The sequence below is a fragment of the Cynocephalus volans genome, chromosome 10 (genome assembly GCF_027409185.1).
Source record: "Cynocephalus volans isolate mCynVol1 chromosome 10, mCynVol1.pri, whole genome shotgun sequence".
In the NCBI taxonomy this organism is placed as follows: Eukaryota; Metazoa; Chordata; class Mammalia; order Dermoptera; family Cynocephalidae; genus Cynocephalus; species Cynocephalus volans.
The window spans coordinates 118,072,771-118,095,193 of record NC_084469.1 but is presented as its reverse complement, the minus strand read 5'-3'; the positions used below and the strand labels follow the sequence as shown (position 1 = coordinate 118,095,193).

The 22,423-nt window shown below is 42.1% G+C and overlaps 1 protein-coding gene across 2 annotated transcripts in view; it reads left to right on the top strand.

Moving 5' to 3' along the window:
* Positions 1-22,423, top strand: part of CDH13 (cadherin 13) — a 1,069,738-nt gene that overhangs the window by 665,426 nt on the left and 381,889 nt on the right. For both annotated transcript variants that reach the window (XM_063110059.1, XM_063110060.1), the window contains exon 6: positions 6,215-6,359. In XM_063110059.1, coding sequence (XP_062966129.1) covers positions 6,215-6,359 — 145 coding nt within the window. The remainder of the gene's footprint in view (positions 1-6,214; positions 6,360-22,423) is intronic.

Genomic DNA, 22,423 nt, shown 5'->3' with positions numbered 1-22,423 from the left:
TCGAGATGGTGTAAATGGTAGCATCCATGTTGGAAAACTTTTTAATGCTCCAAAGAGGTAACTTGGAGGGAAAACACTCATTTGACTGGGAGGCAGCTTATCGGCAAAAGAGAAACTGAGTCACATTAGGTTAGTTAGAGTTGTGGTGAATATATGTTCTCTATTCTATGTAATCCAAAAATATGGCTGTAAAGCATGCGTGTGCACACACAATTCACTGACAACCAGATATTGAACTGCATCATCTCAAAAAAGTGATTTATTGTGTGTGCTTGTGTGTGTGTGTGTGTTACCCCATTTGAATATTTTGCCCAAAGCAGATCATCAGGGTTCAAAAAGGTCATTGAAGTATTTCCTAAGTTGTTTTACTTCAAAATGACTCATGTGTCCATAGACTGAGTATATCATGCTTTGTTTCTTATTCCAGTGATCCAGATTTCACATCTGTTGCTCAGGTCATACCACATTGCAAAAAATACTGGCTTTTAAGAGCCAGCTTCTCCATTTTGGCCTCCACCCAAAAAACCTTGTAGCACATTGTGTTTTCATCAGTTCATCCCTTCGGGTAAGATCACCGTATCAAATTTTGTCAGGCTAAATTGTGTCTATCATGACGGGAGATGAGAGGATGAGCCAAATGAAGGCAAGGTGTCACCAGCTTGTTGCAAAGTGGAAGGCCAGCCTGTGCGTGCATGCTCTGTAATCTGGCCCGTTATGACCTTGTTGTTCTAAAGGAGGTACTTGTCAGTGCCTCGTGTGCACAGCCAATCTCTATTGTTATGGTGCATTCATTGGTTTGAAGAGTCCTCAGTTTGCAAATTGTGACTATGTCTCATGTCTCCTGTGGATCTTTCTCCTTCCCCAGCACACACATTTTGGGAAGTGGGCTGGAGCCACGTTATAGAAAGACTTGTCAAAGTCAAGTCGTTTGCTGTTTATCCTAACAGTGATAGCATGGAAGGGGGATAGAGGATTCTGGGTGCTGGGGTGCTGGGAAGGGGGGCCCAGGGGACCCTTTGCTCATGCTTCAGCTAAAACTGTTCTGCCCATGTAGCTTCCCTTCTGGCTCCCATGGTTTTTCCTCACCTCCTCCCCCATTTTAGGAGTCAAGCCCCTTTTCTCCTACCATACGCAGGACTCAGAAGATCAGTGCCAACAACCTACTGCTCCTCTATCACGGTCCCCTGAGCAGAGCACCTCATGTCGTATCTGAATGTCTCCACCCTTGGATAAAGTATGCTTGCTTTAAACAGAATGATTTTCATTCCCTGCTCCCCCAGCCATGCCATTCAGTGTCATCATTTGAGAGACACATTTATAAGGACAACTCTTGTTTTTGAAAGTCTATGATTTACCTGAAGGGAACATATTGTACCCAGGCTGACACTGTGGTATTTCCCAGCCTATCATTTGTGGCAGGGGGTTGGTTACATAATACAGAGAGGCTCAGTGTTGTTTTGGTATATATTTTCATGTGTATTAATAAAACATATAACAAGCTCATAACACTCCTAAATTCATGAATAATTTTGCCTCAGCTGAGGCAAGAGTAAAAAAATAGCAAAGTAAAGCAAAACTATTAAGTAAATGACGCAAGTAGTACAGAGAATAAAACCATATTGCAAGGAAGTCGATGAAAAAACATTGAGCAGACATGGAAATAGTGGGAAAAGCATGAATTTTGGAGTCAGACCCAAGTTTGAGTCCAACCCAATCACAAACCAGCTTTGTGGCAGTGAACGAGTTACTCCAATTTCTTTGCTGCAGTGAGTGTTCGTTCAGGTTGTTTTGAGCCAGATGAGACAATGCATAAAAAACTCGGACATGGATTGGACACCAAATAAATGTTAGTTCCCTTCTTTTAAAAGAGGAAGGAATCAGTTTATTGTACTTTGATACTGTTTACCACTGGGGTTCGTGTTCATCAATTAAGACTGCATAAAGTGTCAACTGGCCTCCAGTGCATGGAGTCAAAGCAACTGTCACTCTTACGTGCCAGGGATATAGAGATAGGACAGATGGCCAAAGCTGAGGCCAAAACTTTGGATTCCAGTCTCTTAAAGAGGTATTGCCTCTTCAGAAAAGGGCTTTGTGCAATCAATATCATATCAGGTGCCTTTATGTGCCGGGTATAGGGTCTAGACCATGAGGATTCACTAATGTGCAAGAACGTCCATTGTGCCCTTTCCTTCATGGGGCCAGACAGACAGGCAGACGTTAACTGAATTATCACACAAATAATAGGTGGTTATATATTATGAAAAGTGTTGTAAAGGAAGGGCACTGATGCCATGAGAATGGAACTGGGGATGCCCTAGCTAGTGTGGAGGGGAAAGGGACGGTCTTGTTGCTATTTGGGCAACAGGAGGCGTAGCTCGGAAGCCCATGCTCAGCAGGAGGGTCGCACGGAAAAGTGTCTGTGCTGGGAAGGGATGTGATGAGTTGGAGGAACTGAAATAAGGTTGGTGCAGCTGGTTAGTAAGGAACAGAATGAGGGGGATTTCTTGTGACATGAAAAGAGTCTGGGCAAGTGGAGCCGGATTGTAGAAAGACTTGTCCGAGTAAAGGTGTTTGCTGTTCATCCTAACAGTGATAAGAAACCACTGAAAGGTGTTCGTTATAGGGCAGCATAAATAAATAAAAATTGTAAAAGGGCACCCTGGAAGCCTATGCATACTAGATTGTGGCGGGCAGTCGTGGTTGTGTGGGAAGACCCATTAGGTGTTTTTCAGTGGCCCTGGTGATAAGTGTCTATTATTATTCCTAATAATGGAAGTGACTTAAGCAAATCTCAGGAGGTGGTGATGGAGATGGAGAGAGGGCAGTGGATTCAGGAGGTAAAATGAGCGGTGTACACAGGACTTGTTAGTGGAGTGGCCGGGGATGGGAGAGAAGGTTTCATTTGAGAAGGAATGACTTCTGAGTTTCTTCTTTTGTCACTGGGAGAAGGACCAGGCTCTGGAAAATGTGTAGAGCAAAATGATAAACACGCCACTGCGTCTGTCATACTTCCTTGATTGCTCGAAATCCCAGCCTCCAACAACGCCATCTAAGAATATCTTGATTCAATTCGTATACATGTAAAGTAGTTCCGCCCTCTCTAGCACAGGCTGGAGCTGGCCCCTGGAAAGCTGAGGAGTAAGACCCGGGTGAAGATTCAGCACCGACTCTGCATCAGCCTTGTTCGTGCAATATTGACTTCATCTGCAACAGGATCCCATGAGGTCTTCATGCTGGGCTCTTGTTAATAACGCAGACGCGAAGGTACAGAAAGATGCATGCCTTGCGCAGAGCCCAGATCCAGTATCTCAGGAGGATTTCATGTCAGATCTCCCAAATCCAGGTCCAGCACTCTTTCAACGCTCCTCGAAGCCCTCCACTCAGGCTTTCAGAGATGTGTCCTCCACCCCCCAGCAGTTCTCCCCTCTACCACTACCACGAAGGTCTCTCTACCTCCCTTCCATCGTGGGCTACGCGTTCCAACTGTGGGCGGAAAACCGCTGACACCAGAATCTCCTCTAGCTACACCAAATGTAGCTAGAGAGTACAGTATTGGATAGTACAGATGTAGTGTAAAAAACTCTTTCTTATCCTTCACAGCTCTTATCTCTAACCAAAATTATCTTGTTCATATATTTTCCTCTTGTTTATTATCTGTTTCTCATGTTAGAGTATTTTGTTGTTATTGTTAACCACTGGATACCCAGTATTCAGCACAGTAGCTGACATGTAGTAGGTCCTCGAAGAATTTTTACTAAATTAACTTTAAAATGAAGAAATGCCACTTAACAGCACTCTGCTGTTTTTAGAGAAAATTCCAAAGACCTTGGATTCTATCAATATTGTTGTCTGCTAAAAAATCTGAGAGTCAAATTCTGTATAGTTTTGTAACATAAAATACCATCAAATTGTCTATTTGTGTAATTGGTTTTCTGATTTGCATTCATCCTGATCTGTTGTATCTCCTTAGTGTCTGTCTGTCTTTCCATTATGTTGAGATGGGTCTGGAGTCTGCCCCTCCCAGTTTCAACACACTCGTATATTGAGCAAATGTGAATTCTGATTCTCTATCTTACCTGTGGCAGGATATGACTCCGTCCAAGTCTTGCAGGATGTGATGCTTAGAATTCAGATCCATGATATTTATTATTTTTAGACATAGGTTTTTGGTTGAGTTAAAATCAAGTCCTTGGTTCTTTTGGAGGACAAAATTCCAAACTTTGGTCATTACATGAAATTGCCGCCAAAACTTTGTTTTAATTGATTTCTTTTGTTAGCGGCATTCTCATAACAGCTAAAAAAGAAAAAGCGTAAAAGTATGAAAGCTTACCTCTGTAAGATCCCCTTTGTGCAGATGTTAGGAGGCTCTGTCCACTTAATTTTTTCTTAATTAAAGTACACTTGCATTATTTTATCTGCCCCAGAAATCAAGTGTCTGTGTGTGTGTGTGCATGTGTGTATGAATTTACTAGTGAAAAGAAGAAGTGATGTTAAAGAAAAAAAGAAAAAAAAAATTCTCTACCCATGCATACTTGGTTTCATTCTGCTTACTGCTGCCTTCCAACTCTGTCCATATTTGTATGTTACATATACATAGTGCACAAACTGTGTATTTTCACTTAGTCTTCTAAGTAGACCAATAAGGTTTAATAATTATTTTATCTAATGGCTGTATTATAACATGTTGTTACACAAACATTTATTCAACTAGTCCCCTTCCAGTGGGCATTTAGGTAGATGCCAGTGCAATTTTATCATTACAAATAATACTGCAGTGAATGTTTATATATGCAGTGTGACCTATCTCAAGTAGGACCAGGTGTGGTATCAAAATGGAACAAAGTATATGAGTCTTCCATGGTTATTGCTGAATTTTGCTATGCACCTTTCCAGAGGCATGATACCAGTTTACAGAATCATCAGGTGGGGTATGACAGTACTGATTGGTAACAAAAGTGTTTTCTCTTTTGTTCTCTTAATTTGGGCTAGTTCTGACAATAGTATTGATAACAATAACTTTAGCAACAATAGCTGCAGCAAACATTCTTGAGATATATTATGTGACAGGCCTTATATTAAGTACTTTACAAATATCGTCTACAGTGGTTTAAAAATGTGAATTCTGGAGATCGACTTCCCAGAGTCACATCTGAACTTTACCATGTACCCTCTACTTTCTTTCCTTCTTCTGCAAAATGCTTCACAATGTTATTGTGAGGTTGAAGGGAGTTAATACAGAGCCTAAGTAAACACTAGATAAGTGTCGGTTATTATTATTCCTAATGGTGGGTGTTTTTATTAATTCCATTTCAATAAATGAATTAAATGAGGAAACAGAGATTATCTTGCTCAGGGTCATACAGATAGTGAAGAATTGTGCTGGGATTCCAACTTAGATGACCTTTTCTGACCAGAATACTCTACCACTTCCTATGCAGAGACCTCCTCTTATATCCAAAAAGAAATGCCACTGTTATCACTGAGTTATCAAGGCTGAATTAAGCACAGAAAATGAGAATATAAAGTCACCATGATTCACTGGAAATGCCATGGCATAATTCCTTGTTTCCAAGACAAATAATGAAGCTGGTTTTTTATTCTGCTTTCTTCATTGATATCTGGTAGTAGTTCCATATGGAAGTGTTTCACAACATTTTAAATCCACCTAGATCATAAAGGGCCTGGTGGGTAGGAATCCCAAGGTCTCATTCAGGCCCCCTGCAAATGCTGAGTTCCTTGCCTAAGTAAGGCTGCCTACAAATACTTGTTGACCTGAATTTCTCCTAAACATTACCATAAACACTTTTGGTTGTTTCTTAATGTACTCAGTTCATAACTGCTTAGTAAATTATTTTTATTAGCTTAACATTCCTTTTAGGCATAATGATGTTGGAGAAACAGAAACAATGTAAGCATATTTTCTCAGTGATGGCTGATTGTGAATTGTTGGGTTCTTTTTTAAACTTTCTTTGCAGATTTGATAAATTAATTGTAAATTTCCCAAGGGGGATCTAACGTGAACTGATCTTTGCCTTTTATTCTGGAATGTTTAGTTTCTATTCTAGTCCTAGTGACTATCCATTGAGACGAAAGTTTGAATATTGCCAAGGGCTCATGAAATTGCTGATATAACCTACTTTCTCTAGAGAACCCAATTTCAATTTTCGTAATGAATTAATGCCTTCTTTCTCTCTCCATCTCTTTGCTCAAATAGCTATTTGTGGAGACCATTGATGTCAATGGCAAAACTCTCGAGGGGCCGGTGCCTCTGGATGTCATCGTGATCGATCAGAATGACAACAGACCAATCTTTCGGGAAGGCCCCTACATCGGCCATGTCATGGAAGGGTCGCCCACAGGTATGTCAAGTGGCTGGCCATTAGCATAATGGCTTGGAAAGTGGCACACTATGATCTTTGGAGATTCTAAAGAATGTTTTATTGCTGTTCCAACTTGTTGGTGTGCATGAATATTGACATATTATTTTCCCGGATAGAAGCTGAAGCACAGAGCATGACCCAGGTGCTGCAAGCTTTGAAAGTATCTTCCATTATCTCTGAAGGGGACCCTCAAGGGTGCCCGCCATCTGAGTCTTTAATGTATGGTTGATGTTGGGCATCATGTAAACATCCAGCTTACCCTTGTGAAGGCCCAAGGTGGAACTTTGTGCTGCAGTGGGCTTTGGCAAGAATTAAAGTTCCCATTCCAAACTCCCAAGTTACTTCTTTTCGTAATTGCCTTTTACTAAGAAATATTTTGGTAAAAGAGGTAGAAATGTTTTTCCTTTCCTTAGAAACTGTGCATGGTTAAACCTTTTGTCTTCAGTCAAAGGGCCAAAGGCAAGACATTGTATCTCTCTCTGGAAATATAGGTGGCTGCTGTTGTGGAATTCACTCAAGGTCACGGTGGACGTCCTGATCTCTCTCCATTGTTTGACCTTTCTATGAGGGAAGATTTGAAAATTTAGAGCTTTTTTTTTTTTTTTTTTTGCCCCAATACATGCTAATTAATACATCTCATGGCCAGCATCAGAAGTCATTCCTGGGCATAATACTTGGGAAAATGAAGACCAAAGTAGAAAAAGCCCCATTAGACTGGACTTTGATTGTAAGCTTCAACATACCTTTGAGTAAAAAAGCGCCATGTTAAGAGTATCACTGTTGCTGTATCTAGATTATACCCAAACAAGTAAGTAAAATAGTCATTTAGCAGACCAGACAGGAGAAGGAAGCCCGAGAACTGCTTTGACTGTCTTTTTTTCCCCCTTTCGCTGAATTTGATGGGATGTTTCAATGACATGTAGACGCATGAGGCTCTGGAAGTGTTGTCATGGTAACCTCCCCAGACTACCAGGTGAATAATTGTATGCAAGATGCCTGAAACCTCCCTTCAGCTTCAAGGAGCTGGGTCCCCATGCACTTCATCAGATCCCCCAAGGGCAGGAGCAACCCTCTCCCTTCCCAGCTCGAAATGCATCCTGTAAAAATGATAGTGAATTCATTGTGTGTGCCGGAGGGTGTTTGGGGGAGTGGTGGAGGCAGAGGAATGAGAACAGGACTGGAGAGATGAAGGGAGGGCAGGTGGTGATAGGTCAGAGAACTTCAGGGCAGACCATCCACGTGGCATCTCTCAGTAGGCTGCTTTTGATGAAGAGATGGCTTCTGGGAGGAGAAACACTAGAATTTGGGTTTGATGTTTATAGAAATTTTCTTAAACAAGCTGATGTGCAGAACAAGTTAGTAGAACTGATGGGGAAAGCTATTAAAGAGGCTAGAGTTTGAGCAGACCAGAAAAATGATTCCCGGTTTCCATCTGTCATACCCAGGTCTTGTACATGAGTGACTAGATGTGGATGGGCTGGAAAAGCCTTCTAAATGTAAATGGCAGTGGTGACATTCCAGTGGCTGTGAGCATGCATGTGTCTTTGTATATTATGTGTGTATATGATTAGACAATGTCCAATTTTCCTCCCACTGTGCCCTTCCTTAAAGTTTAGGAAAGAATTTCAGATTTTATTGCTTTATATATGCACTATGTTTTTGAAGAAAAATAGAATCCTTTATGCACATCGAATTTCTTAAAGCACAAAGCTATTCAGCTAGGGGTAAACACATCTCCAGCAAAACATAAATCACCTCAAACTTCTATTTATGATTGTTATTTTACCACAAAAGTACATAAAGGCATGGATGTCTGTTTGGAGTCGCTTCTTCCGGCTATGCAGAATTTCGCCTGATTCATTGTTTTCTTTTACAGCACCCTCTGGGTTTGACTATAGAGCAGGAATTGAAATGGAATTGGTCAGATGTAGGGTTAAGAATGTGGAAATGTTGCAAAAAACTTTTACAGGAGAAGTTAACATCCTACAAGAGTCTACAGGCACCTGTAAGGACAGCAGGAATCTGGGATGGAAGATGGTATCCCTTTTCCAACCCCCTCCCCAACCCAAGCCACTGACAAGCTACAACAACAAGCCCTGACTGGCTCTAAGAACGATGGCCTCACCTCTTCCCATAATCCCCTGCTCATGGATGGCTCACAGCCCTATGCACTGCACACATTGTACAGCACCCATTTTACAGAGGGGACACTGATCCTGGAAAGAGTTCAGTGACCTTTCCCAGTTCAGTAGAATAAGAGATGGGGGACAGTGTTTGAGATTCAGCCTGTATCACTCACCTTCAAATCATGTGCTCTTTCAGCTGTTCCACATACTTCATGGTGAAAACAGCCATCAGACTATCACAGCATCGAGCTGAGCACTTACTACGGGCTGGGAGCTTTGTATCCACATGTCATTTTATCCACTATACCGTTTCCTACTCTGAGAGGTGGGAACCATTGTCCCCATCTTACTCATGAGAAAACTGAACCTCAAAGAGGTTCAGGAACTTGCCCAAAGTGATGGAGGAGAAAATCAGCATCCATGTCTCTGGCTTCAAAATTTGGTGAATAGTTGTTCATTTTGCTGACCAGATGCTGCTGTGTCTGTCTCGGTTCTCTGGTCAAGGTCTGGCTGGATCTGCACTTGGCGTCCTGCTCAGAAGACTAGTCCAAGTCTATGCACCACAGCCCCTATTTGTCCCTGGGCCTTGTGTGAGCTGCGATAAACCCATGAGCCACCTGGCCCATCCGGACCCTTCTCCTGCTCCCACGATGTGCACCACGTACTCCTTGCAGTCTTGGCTGGGGGGAAGTATATGTGCAATTCTATAAGATGAGCTAACTTAGATCCTAACAGAAAATGGCCAGGTCTTCTGGCCAGATAGCCAGGCTCACTGAATTACCTTTAATGTAACGTGAGCTGTGGCTCAGTATCCAGGATTAAAAAGGGTTTTACATTGAGTCCCTAGTCATCACCCACATCACTTCTTTCTGAGCCCACATAACCAGGGCCAGCCTCATGGGGTGCGTCCCATACAGCCTCACAAAGCCCCATGCTCAGAGGGTCCCCACACTTCGTTTAATGCTCTGCCATTGCCATCTTGAAATTCTTAATAATTGTTGAGCAGGGGCCCCGCATTTTCATTTGGCAACAAGTCCCCAGATTATGCAGCTTTTTCTGCACACAGTATGGTGGCCTGGCGCTGAGTGTGGTGCTTTGCTCAGATCCTTAATGAGGTAAGTCCTCTGGCAAGTTACTGAACTTTCTAGAAGCCTCAACCACCTTGTCTGTAAGTGGGGGTGGGATATACTAGTACCTACCTCAGAGAACTAAATGTGAGGATAAAAATAAATAAATAAAAATAAAAGAGACAGTGTGCTTCACCCATTGTTAGAACATAATAATATTCAAGAAATGCCAGCACTTTGTTAATACTGCAATTATGATCTTTATTCTGGCAGTGTACCCTTTAGCAAAGGTATAGCAAAGAGACATGCAGTTTGTGTGAAGGAGAATTCATCTCCCAACAAACCAAGCATCATTTTCACATCCCTGTGTACCCAAAAGCCATCAGCACCAATCTATCACAGAAGAAGGTCACCTATATTTTATCTGTATGTGCAGACAGGAGACCATTCCCAGCTGCTCAGCACTAAACTCCAGGGTGTTGTTTTGGGGAATCATTCCTGGATGAAGGGAGATCAGCAGAAAATAATGGTCTTTGAACTTTGCAGATCATGAGCTATTCCTTCTGTAGAGTCATAAGGCATTGATTGATGCAGCACAGGCTCCAGCTGCTCCACGGGGCCCCCCAGATCTCTGCATGAGTCTGGTGTTCTCTGAATGCCCAAGACATGCCAAGACCTCATGAGTATGGGGTAGAGGGCTGGGACCCTTGAAATTCCTGGAGGGCACCCATGCCAAACCCCATGGGCCTTGCTGGTACCAATTCACAGGTGGTTTGCAAATGGTCTTCGAGGCACCTTTGAGAAGAGCTAAGCATGAGGAATGGCAGGCAGGCTTCCCAGAAGCAGAGCCCGGGATGAGGATGGAGGACATGTGGTTTTCCTTAGAGGTACACAGGTACCAGGCGAGGAGCAGTACAGAAAAGTGCAGTCACCCTATTTGAGGTGCAGTATGAAGCCGCCTACCGGAGTGGCCAACTGGAGCTTAATCCATGTGGGGAGCTCTAGGAAATGGCTCAAACACACACGTTAAGAGTTATTCCAGCCAAGGGGCCAGGTGGCTGGGATATGCATTCCCTCGTGCCTAGGAAACAGTAGTCAAGAGCTGTCCCGGGGAACTTTAATTTCGGGCACTTTGAGGCAGCCGTGCACGAGGGCACAGCGGAGTCCAGCAGCCCTCGGCAGCTTCCAGCAGGACATGGGAGATGCCATCAGGCTGGCCGTGGCCGTGCCCTTCCTGGAGGCTTTCGCCACCCTGCAGGGTAGCAGGGCTGCTGGGACTGTGGCGCACCACCCAGGACAGGCAGGGCAGCTTGAGAGACATCAGTAGAGAAGGTGATGCAAGGGATGTCTCAGTCTGCAACCTGCATGACTGAGAAAGACAACTGCGACAATCGCCTTCCCTTCAGATGGCGGACCTAGAGGCGTGTGTTCTGACTCACGAGCGATAGGTGCTGCTTAGGTGACATGTGGCCGCCACTTCCTGGAGCTCTTAAAGACAAGCAGAGCTTACAGTTACACCCTCACTTCTAATTTCTGGAAAGCTAAGGACCTGGCCTCCCTCGCTGCCTCTCTTGCTCCTGTTATTTTCATCATCTGATATTTTTATTGAGCATCTATTCTGTACTGACACTGTCTGTCCTAAGCTCTGAGGGGACAGCAGTGGACCTGACAGACTCTGCCATTCCCTCCTGGTATTCATAGCTGAGCAGGGAGATGGGTAACAAATGGACAAGAGGTAAAACTGTGGCAAGTGTGATGACAGAGCCATTCAGGAGGCATCTGTCACGAGGAACCGAGCCTAGCCCTGTAGCGAGAGCAGGCCTCTGAAGAGATGGTGCAAGGAGACTGAGGGTGTTTTGTGTTTGATTTTTCTCCAGAACCCACCTGAGTTTCTTTCCAAGGCACACTTACTTTAATTTTTAGCCAAATCTAGTCATGCCAGGTATAAGGAAAAATAGCCCATCACGTAGCCTTTGGGACAAGCTATCCTGAGAGCTCAGGCCTGCCTGGCATTTGCTATTTTCCAACACAGCTTGGGCTAAATAAAGATGTCTGTGATATTTGATCATTAGTTGGTGACACCTAGCCCTCAATTTGTTGGTGTGGCCTGGTAGCAAAGCCCCTTTTCTGGTGAGCTCTTTATTTGTTGCAGTAACTGTGATGTGGCTTTTCAACCTACCGACTGTTAAGTTTTCCTTCGCTGGTATTTTCAGGTTTTCACGTTGTAGGTTCTTCCATTCTCAACTGTCCCAGCCAATCCCATGTGCTTCTAGAATATCAAGCATGTGACTATTTTGTTTGTTTCTTTTCTCAAGTATGTATATTTTTAAAAATGAAGCAGTTCAGCTTCTTTTTTTTTTTTTAAGTAGAAGAATGTATATTCACCCACCCCCCAAACCCCACCATGCTGGAATGTCCATAGTTGACAGTTCGGTGAGCACAGTTCTAGGGCTCTCTGAGTGTCTCCACACACAGAGGGGCAGGTAGACAATCTGCAGAAATGGAGTTCTCCATGCTTTCCTGTAAGTCACTTTCTTCACTCGGCAGGGTCCCCTGAACATTTTTGTAAATCAATAAACATCAAACTACATCACTGTTTTAAACAGCTAGTGTCAAATTCTACCATCATCTGGTTAACTAATCCCCTGTGATTTAAGTTGTTTTCACTTTTCTGCACATATAATCAGTTCTGCAGGGGAGAATTCATTTCAACCCATGTTTGTGACAAGTTCTTTCAGATGAATTCATATGAGTCAGATTGATGGGACAGGGGATATGCATTATTACATTTTGATCCATATTTGGTGATGCTTCTAATCAGAGGATTTTATTCTGTATCTTGGCTAAGCTAAGCTGTGTGTGTGAGTGTATGTGTGTGTGCATGTGTGTTGGCAACATTTTATTTCTGAAGCAGCATGGAATTCCTACAATTATTCTTTACACCTTTTTGTATGTCATAAATATGGCTTTATAAATTTTAAAAAATGTGGATAGACAGAATGTTGGCCTAGAAGAATGGTCACAATACAACCATACACTGAAGATGAGGGAATGGTGTTTTATACATTGCTCCCTTTAATCAGCGCTTGTGAATGGCTGCTTAGTCTGGTACAAACAACCCATGGAAAAACTGAGTGTCTTTTTCCTCCAAAAAAATATTAATTTAAAAAGAGATGCATTAGTGTTGAATGGCTACAGTGTGCTGTGTACTATGTGAAGACAATAGAGCTAATAATACCTGTCCCAGCAGAACACAGTTAACTAACATGTAAAATGAGTGTTGTCCAGAAGCTTACGATTCTTATATACTCATCTGTCTATTTGATACCCAGTATTTTCAGTTTTGTGAGTAGTGTGAGCTGATATTTGGCTATCATGAAGATGGTTTCTGAATTAGTTTATGGGACATACAGAGAGTCATATGAAGTAGTTCTGGAAGGAAAGGGAATACAGGTTAAAAAGAAGTCTGCTTGACTTCTCTTTGAGAGCTACTGGTACCTACTGCAGTGTATACTAACCTATACCGACCCTGTTTTGCACCTACAAACCCATACGGACAAAGTTCACAAAACACAAGGATGATTCAATAACTTTTAAAGAAATAAACAAACTGTGTAAAAATTATGTAGTCTTATGTATGATTTTATTTCCTCCCTTCAACCATAATAATACAATATCCAAATTTTGTCTTAGCTGGCAGGTCTGTAAACACAGGCTTTTCCATCCCACTTATAGGCAAGGTGAACGCTGCTTCTTGAAATGGTCCCACCGTGGACCCTCTGGCCATCCAACCCAAGTTGCCCCCTCCCCTGACTTGATCTTCACTGTATCGTGCGGCCACTTCACTGAATCTTATTCCAGACTTTGACTTTTCCACGGCTTCCACGATTTTGCTGTGTTTTTCACATCGAATATGTCTGACCTTTACCGCATCGCCTCCACCTTTGGGACCCTGAACCTTCTTGTCAGCACGATCACTCCCACAGCCTGCTCCCCTATGAATTCTCAACTGCTCCAGTTGCAGAGCAAAGCCCTAAGCTAAGCTATCATAGGAGGATACAGTAGTCTTTCTCATTTTTGCTTTGTTTTGTTTTTAACTTGTACATTGTAATTGTACATGCATATGGGGTACCGTCTGATATTTTGATACATATATACACTGTATAATAAACAATAATCAGATCAGGGTAGTTAATGCATCCATCACCTCATGCATTTATCATTTCTTTGTGATGAAAACATTCAAAAGCCTCCCCTGTAGCTGTTATGTAATATACAAAACTTAACCACTAACTGTAGTCACTCCACTGTGCAATAGAACACCAGAACTTATTGCTCCTCTCTAATTGTAATTTAGGATACAATAGGCTTTCTTTTCATACACAAACATGCTGATGGATATTTTTGTTTGTTTCTCTGGATTATACCCAATACCTACACGTCGTTGTGGTCATTTCACTAACCATAGACTGTGGACTGCTTGCTATGGACCTTCCTGGATTTTGTGGTTGAGGCAGAGGACTGCAGTCATTGCTGGTCTCTCTTCTCAAGTCATCACTGGGATCTTAGCTGAGTAATGTTGCCCAGGAACAGTTGTCATTCACTTGCTGTGGAGCCCTGGAGACTGGAGTATGTAGCAATTGAATTATGGTGCAAATCACCCCAGTGCAGGTGACCGTAAAACAAAGCTTGTGAAGGAGTTGTATAATTCAATTGGAGACCTCTAAATAGTAAGAAAAGTGTTATCTGAACTTTGCTCACTATTGACTCCACCTCGTCATTCACGAAACTGAATCTTTGCCGACCTGCTCCAAACTATGTCTCAGGGTTCCCAGATGATGTCTATCATGGGCTCAGAACCAAACCAACCAACTACCTTGTCATAGGCACTGGGATTCTCCCTCCTTCATACCCTGGTCCCTCTCTGATAAGACCCATTGCTGCTGGCTCACTGGAGCCTTCAAGATACCCCAGGGTCTGGTAAGGTGGGGAGAATGCCTGAACCTCTTTGTTCCAGTAGAAGGGTACCCAACCAGTAGAGCTGCATGTCTCATATTCAATGTAACTTCGAAAGTGCTCTTTTAATTTTCATTCACAGCCCTCTTGCCGTCTAAATTCACATATGCATTCATGGGGCTGCAGAGCCATTCAAGAGACAGAGGCCCCATTGTTTCCTAAATCCCTCTCCTCTCTAACCATGAAGCCTCTGTTCCAGTCTTGTTCATGCTCAAATTATTCATGTTAGACCTTTGTGTTCTAGGTGAACTGGAGAGACGTGGCTCTTGGGCTCATATTGATTACTTCCTTATAAAGATAAATGTTTGGTAGCTTGGCCACTCATAGTTTTGATATATTTTAGACTCAAACTGTAAGCCATCCTTCTATCACTCTCATTCAGGAGAGAGAAGAATTTGTGACATCAAATATTTTTAAATTAAATTAGAAATTTAAAATTAATTAACTTAATTAAATTAATAGTTAAAAGTGGTCATCAGGTAGAGAAGCATTGGTAGCTTCCAAAACTTAGTGATCATATGACCTTTTAAAGGATAAATGACAGGAATTTTTAGCCAAAATGAGATTGAGTGATGGTTGAGCAGCTGCAAAGTAAAAATGAAAAAGTCCTTGAGTTGTCAGAGCACAGAGCCTACTCCCAAGGCCATTAGAAACCATTCCTGGCACCTGAGGATTCCCTCTGAGCAGTCCAGGGATTTTTAGTGTTGCAGCTGAGCTAAGCAAAGTGGCAGATCCACAATGACCTTAAACTGTTATAATTTCAGAGAAACCTTTGTTTAAAATCAATTCCTTATGACCATTTTATTCCGTAAGTTCACTGAACAAATATTTACTGGGCAGCTAGTATGAGTCAGGTAACGTTCTAGGTGCTGGGGCTATAACAGGGACCAAGACCATTTCAGACTGTACTCTTAAGACATTTGCATTTTACTGGGAGGAGAAAGATAATTAACAACAAAATGAATCAAAAAGATAATTTAGGTCCTTTAGATAAAATAGGACAAGGTGATATGATAGAATGATGAGGTGGTGTTTAGGTGAGCCCAGTGAGAATGATTGAACCCATCAGGGTAAAGATATCAAGCCAGGATATTCCAGGCTGAGGAATCAGAGAGTGTAAAGGTCTGAGGCAGGAATGACATGAGGGAGGGACAGAGAAGTCAGCATGGTTGGAGAATGTAAGGGTCATGCCAGGTGAGTTCAAGGAGATAGGCAAGGACAAGATCATTTTGAGCAGAAGTCAACAAATTATGGGCCATGAGCCAAATCTGTCCTACTGCCTGTCCTTTTTCTTTTTTTTTTTTTTTTTACATAAACTTTTATTGGAACAGACATGTCCATTTATTTACGTGTTGACTGTGGCTCCTTCCATGCTATGCTGGCAGAATTGAGCAGCTGGGACAGAGACTATATATACCACAAAACCAAAAATATGTGCTACCTGAGCCTTTGCAAAAAAAAGTGTGCAGACTTCTGGTTTAGAGCTTCATAAGTTTTGATTACATTTTAAATTTAATAGGAAGCCCTTGGGTGGTTTTAAGCAGGAGAGTGGTAAGATCTGATTTTACTGGTAAAGGACAATTATGCTACTCAGTGGAGAAGAGAAGTAGGGCAACCGGGGCTATCTCAGCATGCTAAGCATGGGAGGACTGGCTCAGACCAGGGTGGCAACAGTGGAGATGGAGAGACGAGGCCACATAAGACTTTTGTGGCCAGCCTATGACGAATGGGGCGATACTAAATATTGACTCATTTTATGATACTGGATTATTGCAACTGATGCCATCTGTATGGAATTACAGTAATATTGTAAACCTTAATAGGTTTATAAATTTTCCTCTAGTATGAACTAGATTCTACCTTCAGTTTTTCTTTTTCAGCCATAAGCATAAGGTGAGGGGGGAGCAGATTTTTTCTCTTTATCCCTCGACTTTCAGCATTTAGTAAAGTTCCAGTCACACACTAGTCACCCAATAAATTCCATTTACTGGGGAATGACCCCAGTAAACTTCTCTTTTTATTCAGTTCTTAGATTAATTTTGTCTTTAATTGAAATTAATTCATTCCTTCGACCAATATCTCCGGATTACCTGCTACGTACCGGATATGCTGCCATTCAGTGAGGATGGGCCGGAGGCGGGGGAGGGATGCATGAATCAACATGAATTCCATACAACTTGCAAACCAATGAGGAAGTCATCCAGTGAACACATCTCAGGCATTGTGGTCACAGCTGCCTAGGAGAAAGGAGCAGGCTACTGGGTGCATGTCACCAGGATTGAGGGAAGGAGACGCTGCCTGCCCAGGGTAATGAAGTGTTGAAATCACAGTATATTTTTCTAGCACTATCGTGTACTCGACACTGGTCTAGGTGTCGAGTACACCTACCTTATAATGTAATCCTTACAACCGTTTTGCAATTGAGGAAACAGACACTCAAGAGTGTTATGTTCCTTTCCCAGTGTCACACAGCTGGTGGGTGCTGAAGCTGGAATTTGAACTCAGACCTATTTGACTCCAACCCTTGTGCTCTTTCAGTTCCTCCACATCTTTAATATCTACTGTCCTTTAACTATTTCGCCCATGATGATGTGACCATTATCCCACAGCTGCCACCCCAAGTCTAGAGAGCATTCCCTTATAAACATATGTGTGAGTGTGTGCATGGATATGTTCCATGGGTGGGTGGCTGTGTGTGGGTATGCAGGTGGGAGACAGAGAGAGGGAGAACACTACCAACCTCCTTTAGTCATTTTTTGATGGTCCAGCTCATCAGGTAACTCCATGCAGCCCGTCCCTACTGGTCGTGGCCTCCTCAAATACAGCCAGATTCTCCCCCTAGCGGTGGCTCAGGAGACACTCAAGGAGAACTCTTCTCAAAGATTCATAAGGGTGCTGGGCCATCCATCATGACCGTCTAAAAATGACAGCTAGGGAAGATTTATAATCAGCAGAGGGTTTGATAAAGCAACTTTTACTGCAGCACTGCAGCTCTCAGAATACCATCCCTCCCGAGGACAGTCTAGAGCTGCTGCTTCCATTTATCTATACAAATACCTTTGAATCACTTCACCTTAATATATATACGGTATGTTTTTAAAAAGCCCTGAGTAATTTATGTATACAGCCACCTCCCTTCTTAAGTAAATGGAAGAGATTCAATATGCTAAGTTCAATGAGAAGAGGGAATATAAAATCCCTTTCAAGTATACGTTTTATAAAATATAGGTCATGAATTGAATTTTCCAGTATCAAAGAAAAAATTTTAATAGACTTACAGCTTTCCTGCTTTAATTACGGCTGTATTTTTTTTGTTAAACCATGTACAGTACCCAAAGCTATTTTATTATTCAGCAGACTGGCTCTTTTCAAAGATTTCTCAAAAGTTTGGTTCGGGGAATTTTCATGTTTTCTTTCTTGCTCTGGTTTTCAACTTTTCTTTTATATGTCTCTGTCTTTATCAGCTGTGTTTCTGGTTTATAATAGGCTGGTATAATAGGCTGCTGACATGGACGTCTTCTGCTTGGGGAGTACAGAGGACTCATGTTTCTGGAGTCAGCATGTCCTTGGGAAAGGTCTCTCTTTTGGGGATGATGGAGCACCGCCCTGGTCTGTTCCCTGGGCCTGTCAGAACCAGACTCCGTGAGCTGTTTTGCTGTCTGTTCCTCCGATTCTCTTCTCACATCTGAATTTCACCCTTTGTCTAGCTGAGAGGTTCTCTGCTCATTGCCTCACACTAAAGCCATGAGCCAGGGCTAGAGGTAATGACTTGAGTAGTAGCATATATGTGTATGTATGAGGGGTCTTTGAAAAATTCATGGAAAGATTTGTATTATCTTTTAATTCTATTTCACATGAGCTTTCTGAAGTACCCGTGTGTGTGTGTATGTGTTTATGTATGTGTGTGTGTGTGTATATATATATGGAATTAAGTTAATCAAGTTCTGTCTATGTGTTATGCATCATTCAAAAATGTGAATTTTCACTAGTTTTGGAAAGTATGTTTGACATGGTTTAACTTGAAGTGTTGATTCATGCAACTAAAACTGAGAAAACCCAGGAGACCACCACTGCTGGCAGAGATGTGTTATATGAATTCCAATATGATGGAGCAGTGGTTCCACTTTGGATAATTTTGCCCCCAGGAGATACTTTTGGTTGCCACACTGGGGTGAGGGAAGGTGCAACTGGTGTCTAGTGGGAAGAGTTCAGGGATGCTGCTAAATGTCCTATAATGCACAGGACAGCCCCCACCTCCACTCCCCAAAAGACAGAGCTGGCTCGCTCAAAATGTCAATATCACCAAGGCTGAGAAACTTTACTCTAAATGGAAAAAATGAAGAGCTTCAGTTATGAAGCACAAATCTAACGTCTGGAGGAGAGATGCTGCAAATTATAGGCACTGGTCAGTTCCTCTCTGTGGTGAGCTACTCCTCCGAACAGGTCAATTAGCATGGAGCCAATATTAGCAGTGGGCACTTTGTGAGTGGCAGCTGTTGGCAGGCCCTTGGCTGAGGGCTTCCTGTGCATTACCTCACTGACTCACCCCAGCAATCCTAGGAGGTAGATGCTATGGTCCTCTCCATGTTTCCAATGAGGAAATTGAAGTTTAATGGAGTTAGAAAATGACTTGTCCGAAACAGCAGAGACACCCCCCTCACTATCCGTTCTACTCTCTTAGAGACAGACCCCAACGTACCATAGTACAGGTTGAGCATTCCTAATCTGATCATTAAAAATTGGAAGTAAGCCAAAATCTGAAACCTTTGTGCACCAGCATGACGCTCAAAGAAAATGCCCACTGGAGCATTTTGGATTTTGTATTTCGGATTAGGGATGCTAAACATATTGGTATTTTGCAAATATTCCAAAATTTTAAAAATCCAAAAATAGAAACACTTCTGGTTCCAAGCATTTGGGATAAGGGATACTCAACCTATAGCAGGGTGTCCATGTAAACCTGTATTGCTCAGCCTCCCTTGCAGTTCGATGTGGCCATGGGATGAAGTACTGGCCAACGAGCCATCAGCAGGGGTGTTGTGTTAGACTTCTGGGGTGGATCCTGAAGGGAGCCGTCTCAGCTGGGAGGAGTGTCCTTGTGTCCTCCTACTATCTGTTTCTTTTTACTGTCTGGAAGGGGAAATGATGGCTAGAATTCAAGCAGCCACCTTGCTCTATGAGGTGACCTCATGGGTAGAGAACCATGTGCTTCGAAGGTAGGATGAAAGATAGAGACTGCATTCAGTGGTCCATGGAATGTCATGCCAGCCCAGGACTGCCTGTCTCCAGAATCGTTTTACATAAGGCAATAATAACATTCTGTCTTATTTAACTCACTGTTATGTTAGATTCTCTGTATTCATAGACAAATCTAATAACTGACGTATCCAGTTCCACTCCACCAGTAAGAATTGCAGCCCAGCCAGTTTGACTTTGAGCCATGCTTTTTAACCACTATGCTATGCTGCCCAAGACATTCAAACCCACTTGCTCCTCTGTATGCATTTCATGCCACCAGTTTTAGTATGGTAATCAGAAAATTGAGTCTTAATTGGAGCAAAAATGGTCTTCATCTCCTCCATTATCTTAGACTTCTTTCCAGAAAGCATTCTGAGGTCTCTTTGTCATTAGACACTTTTATTAGATTAGAAACATACTCAATGCTTTATGATGGAAACTTTCTTAGCATAGTTGTTTTGATTCACTACTATCACTGTAATTTCGGATCACAGTCCAGACCTGAAAGTACTCCAATAATCCGTGTCATCATGTGGCTGCCATTTATGTCAATGTGTGCTGGCCTCACATCCACATCCAGAGAAGGAGGGGATTGTTAAGAGAGCTCTAGAAGGTTTTCAGAGAATATTATTTTTTTTTTCTGGCCAGTGAGTCAACTGGAAACACATCATGAGGCTGTCCCTGTCAGTCTATCGGGAAGACCAATGTGCTCTGACATGGCATGAGGGCTGAGGCCACTGGCTCCAGCTTTCAGTTATGTTCCACCACTGATGGAGAGACCTTGATCATGCTGTCTCACCTCTCTGAGCTTCAGATAACTCCTTTGTAAAATGAGGATAATGATAATGCCCCCAAAGGAAGGTTGTGAGGGTCAATGAGAAAGCGTGTATCAGGTTTGAAGCACCGTGCTGCATAGAATACTATGTGTCATAAATATTAGCAGCTACCAGTTGCTTGGTTTTAGTGGTGATAGATTCAGGAGGGTCTCAGTGCCATGGCCGAGTAGCTCGCAGGGGTCAGAAGAGCTGCAGATTGAATCCCAGCCCTGGCTCCTCTTATTAGCTGTGTAAATTTGAGCCTCTACTTTCTCCTATTGAATTGGTGATAACCCACTGTCGCAGAATTTTGTGTGAGTTTGAATTAGGCAAATTTGAAATGGTGTGATATAGAAATATTAATAAAATCTCATTTGTGCACAAATTTAGAAACAATGTGCTTTTCAAATTTTAAACATTTGTCAAGAGTTATATAATTTCAAAGTGGCTTGGCAGGGTTCTCTGTGTGTGTGTGTGTGTACACATATACATATATATATATATGAAATGGAACAGCAAATTTGACAATACCCATTCCAGTCTCTCTGTCTCTGTCTCTTTCTCTCCATATATACATATATAGACACACACAGAGAGAGAGAGACACATACATGTATATATAAGAGAGTATTTCAAAAATTTCATGGAAAGCTTTGTATTATCTTCTAATTCTATTTTTCCATGAACTTTTTGAAGTACCCTCGTATATGTCAGCTTTAGTGAAATATAATTCACATGCTATGCAATTCACTACTTCACACATTTAAAATGTCTGATTCAGTAGTTTTTAGTATATTCACAGAATTGTGCAATCATCACCATAATCATTTTTAGAACATTTCTATAGTCCCAGAAAGAAACATGGTACCCATTAGAAGTCATTCCTCATCTTCCCTCAACTTTGCCAGTCTTAGGAAACCACGGATCTACGTTCTGTATCTATAGATTTGTCTATCTGGACATTTCCTATATGTAGAATCACACAATGTGTGGTCTTCTGTGTCAAGCTTTTCTTTACTTAGCATAATGTTCAAGGTTTTTCCATGTTGTATATAGCATCAGTACTTAATTCCTTTCTATTGCCAAGATGGGGTTTATTTTTAAAACAAATCTGCTCTTGCCACAAGAGATGCTGCTTTAGCTTGTAAAAATGAATATGAATCATTCTTTATCAAGAGTAGTCTTGAATTAAACAAATTCTGAATTGTTTGAGATATTTGAGGATGTGTCACTTCATAAAATGTGACTGTGCTCCACTTACCTTGCAGTTTTGCTCTGAGAACTAAGTGAGCTCATATACGTTGCAGCAGAGTCCAGTGTATGGTGGACCCTGAAGAAATGGTGCCTTCTTCTATTTTGGTTGGTTTGTTTATTTCATAGCAGATCTATTCTTCATCTGCCTTTGTATTTCTCCCCCTTTAAGGAATCCCCATCCATGAAAATTCCAACTGATTAAAGAAATTACTCATAAGCATCTTCAAAGGGACCTGCTCACTGAGTGTCTCCAAAATGCTACTTAAAAAAATCCGTTTCTATTGCAGTGTTAAGTTTTTGAAAGCTGCTTCAAGTTAGATACCCCTTCATCAATTTCCACCAACACCCACCTATTCATAAGGTAATCTGAGACCTTTACTTTTGCAAACCTGAGTACATTTCTATTGCAACAGCATCACGGCTGAGTGTATAAGCATTAACAAAAGACAGCGTGTGAAAACTCCCATCCTGTGATCTCCTGTTTCAACAAGATGGGTAAGTGAAGGATGTTCAGCCATCCTTCATCC